The sequence below is a fragment of the Microtus ochrogaster genome, unplaced genomic scaffold (genome assembly GCF_000317375.1).
Source record: "Microtus ochrogaster isolate Prairie Vole_2 unplaced genomic scaffold, MicOch1.0 UNK5, whole genome shotgun sequence".
Taxonomy (NCBI): domain Eukaryota; kingdom Metazoa; phylum Chordata; class Mammalia; order Rodentia; family Cricetidae; genus Microtus; species Microtus ochrogaster.
The window spans coordinates 1,473,783-1,477,018 of NW_004949103.1; the positions used below are offsets into that span (position 1 = coordinate 1,473,783).

The 3,236-nt window shown below is 52.7% G+C and overlaps 1 protein-coding gene across 2 annotated transcripts in view; it reads right to left on the minus strand.

The window, feature by feature from the left end:
- Positions 1-3,236, minus strand: part of Trmt44 (tRNA methyltransferase 44 homolog) — a 22,375-nt gene that overhangs the window by 6,151 nt on the left and 12,988 nt on the right. For both annotated transcript variants that reach the window (XM_005365923.3, XM_026788682.1), the window contains 2 exons: positions 2,689-2,872; positions 1,350-1,779 (listed from right to left, as the gene is read on the minus strand). In XM_005365923.3, coding sequence (XP_005365980.1) covers positions 1,350-1,779; positions 2,689-2,872 — 614 coding nt within the window. The remainder of the gene's footprint in view (positions 1-1,349; positions 1,780-2,688; positions 2,873-3,236) is intronic.

Below are 3,236 nucleotides of genomic sequence, written 5' to 3' on the forward strand. Positions count from 1 at the left end.
ACACACCTGAAAACACTCTCATCAGATACCCTGTGACAAGGAAGTCTACTCTGCCTAAGGTGACAATGGGTCACCTCCCCACACTGCAGCTCATCTGGGTCTCACAGCAGAGCTGGAGGCTAAAATCAGACCCGAGGGCCTCCTTCCCAGAGTCCAGAATGGCTTACTGAGAGAGACACCCAGGCCTCCACCAGGCAGAGCGGGGAGAGGCTGTCTGTGGGCTCAGAGGCCTGGGACCATTCCCTTCTCAGAGATGCTTCTCACCCAAGGGCACCTGAGAGCCTCCAACACCCATCTAGGTGTTGTCTAGGCCTCTGGACACCCATCAACAAAGGTATGGTACCCTAGTGCTCCACCTGATAGCAGGAAGGATGAGATCTAGGCCCCAGAGCCGTCTCTAGACCTAGGTCTGAAGAGGGTGCAGCTAGCTCAGGGCTCCCATGCCAGGCACCGTCTAACAGTCCCCAATTCCCAGCACGTCTCACTTAAACCAGGACTCCTGCTGCACAGCACACTCAGGAACCTCCACATCCATAGCACCATTCCAGCACTGCCCTGAGTTCTTCCAACCTTCTGGGGAAACATTTCTGCAAGGACCCCATCATAGCATCTACACAGTGATGCTAGCCCCAAACCACAGACTGTTGGATCTTCAAGTTACATGGCACCTGAGTCAAGGCCACTCTGGACAGTGGCCCAGAGGGCCTCCCAGGATTGGTTAGTTCTGAAGGAGAACATACAAGAAGGTCCTGCCATGTCACATATGGGAATGACTTGGAAGAAACCTGGACCCAAGGGGCTCAGATGAGGATGTGGCATGGGGGATGAGAGTGGAGCCATTCTGCTCTAGGCTATGCCAGGGGCCACTTGTTCCTGTGCAGAGTGAGAACTAGGCAACATTCACAGCTTCAGATGCAACCCTGATTCTAGTCAGCAGACGGCCCCATACCACCCTCTAGTGGTCACAGGTGGAAGCAAAGGTTGCAGCTGAAAGCTTTGACAACCTCAATTTTAAATGTAAGAGCAACCCTACTTTCCCTGTTTCTAATAAGCAGGTTCCAGCCAATGAGCAATCAGATGCAACTGTCTCTTCCATGGCAACAGTTTTATATTTAGGGACTGCACTGAATGAAAGTATTGAATTTGCATTCAAGGGAACAGGGCTTTTGACACTTGGCAACCTGTTCTCTGGTGGCATCATTTCTAAGGCTAGAACACCAGCAGCTCTGGCCTCCACCTTCCTTCCCTAAACTATGGACAGCTGTTCACTCTCATCCTCGGGGATGCTGAGCTACAGAGACCCACAGCCCATGCTGGCTAGAGAGTCTGCCCGGGGCGTTAGGGCCTACCTCCTTCATTCCAGGTCTTCAGACTCCCGTCCTCAGAGCTCCCCGTGGTTAAGTTCTTTCCATCTAACAACAAATTTGCCACTTGTAAAACCACTTGGTCAATAAAGTCTCGAGGGAGGGCAGCGCAATTCCTCACACGCTCGGCCTTTTCTCTGGGGCAGAACCCAGGCATCCAGAGCCCTGTGGCTGGGGCTACTCCTCCCTCGGCAGCCAAGGCGTCAGGCATGCACTCGGCCCCAGCATCGCAGGTCCTGTGGCTGTCTTGGGGACCAGCATCGTGGGCAGCTGCCTGGGGTGCAGAAGGCGTATGTCCTTCACGAGACGGGCACTGGGAGTGACCCTGTCTGCTGTGGAGGTACCGAGTCCTCTGCTCATCCATCCAGAGCTCTGAAGAAGGCAGGTATGTTCTGGATTTTCCAATGAGGCAGACCTGTGTTTGAAGAGACATCGTATTGCAACATTCTTCACGGAGCATGCTTGTGCTAAATAACAATTTAGAGCAAAGTTTTAGAAATCAGTTATAAGAAGACAGAAATCCTATTTCAGCCTTTTGGTTGTACTTGGGATAGATTCCAAGGCCTTGCACATGTGGGAAACATTGCCCTCTGAGGTCTACCCTAAGCCCTAAATTCCATTTTTTTAACAGATACCAACAGACAAGATTTATAAATAAAAAAGCCAACAATAAAACCTAGTGAGGAATGTGGGTGCAGATCTGTGGAAGGAGTAAGTTAGCTAAATGCTTCACTCAGACAGTCTTAATTAGGCCTACCTTTCCCCAGGAGTAACACAATTCACCTCTGAAAGTTCCTGGGGAATCTGTGTAAGAATGAGGCTGTATATTAACCTGCCAGCATGACACCCGAAACAATGCAGGTACCCAAAGCATCTAAGGAACTTCCTCCACACTTTCCCCTGGTCATTAACTCCAGAGTTAGAGTGCACACCAGCAAAAGGGGCCAACGGAATTCCATTAGGGTCACCCAGTCCTGCCATGTACTCTGGGTTTGGAGCAACGGAGCATCTGATGTGTTTGGTCCTCACCAGCTGTGTGGCTGTCTAGCACTGACTGGGCACCTCCCATACTACCCAACGGTAACACTGGGTCAGAAACCGCATGAGCTTCCTTGGTTTTCATGATGAGCAGTGGAATGGCAGGTGCCAAACACAGATCTCTGACATCCCAGACTGAACCTTCTCCAACCCAGAGAAGCAAGACTTGCTGGCATGACGCCACTTGGGAAAAAGGTGCAGGCCTGAAGATGGGCTCTGAAGGAAATGCCTGGAAGAGCCCCAAGCAGAACACAGTCCCCAGCCCCGCGCCTGCCCTGGCACATACCCGCTTGGTAGAAGGAATCCTGAGGCAGTCTTCCTGCATGTGGAAGCCACAGGAAAGTCCCACCTCCAGCACGAAGTCCAGGTACTCACGGTACTGTGTCTTCCTGCTCTGCCGCCGGTGGTATCGCCCCACAAAGTCAAAGAAACAGCAGGGCAGGACGAAGAAACGGCAGGTGTAGGAAGACCTAGAGGAGGAAGAGACCCAGGAAATCCTTAGGAGGCCAGCACAGACCAAGAAGACCCAAGGAACCCGGAACAGACTCAGGAAGACCTGAGGAGCCCAGCACAGACTCAGGAAGACCTGAGGAGCCCAGAACACACCCAGGAAGACCTGAGGAGCCCAGAACACACCCAGGAAGACTCGAAGAGCCCAGCACAGACCCAGGAAGACCCGAAGAGCCCAGAACACACCCAGGAAGACCCGAAGAGCCCAGAACACACCCAGGAAGACCCGAAGAGCCCAGCAGACTCAGGAAGACCCGAAGAGCCCAGCACAGACTCAGGAAGACTCGAAGAGTCCAGCACAGACCCAGGAAGACCCGAAGAGCC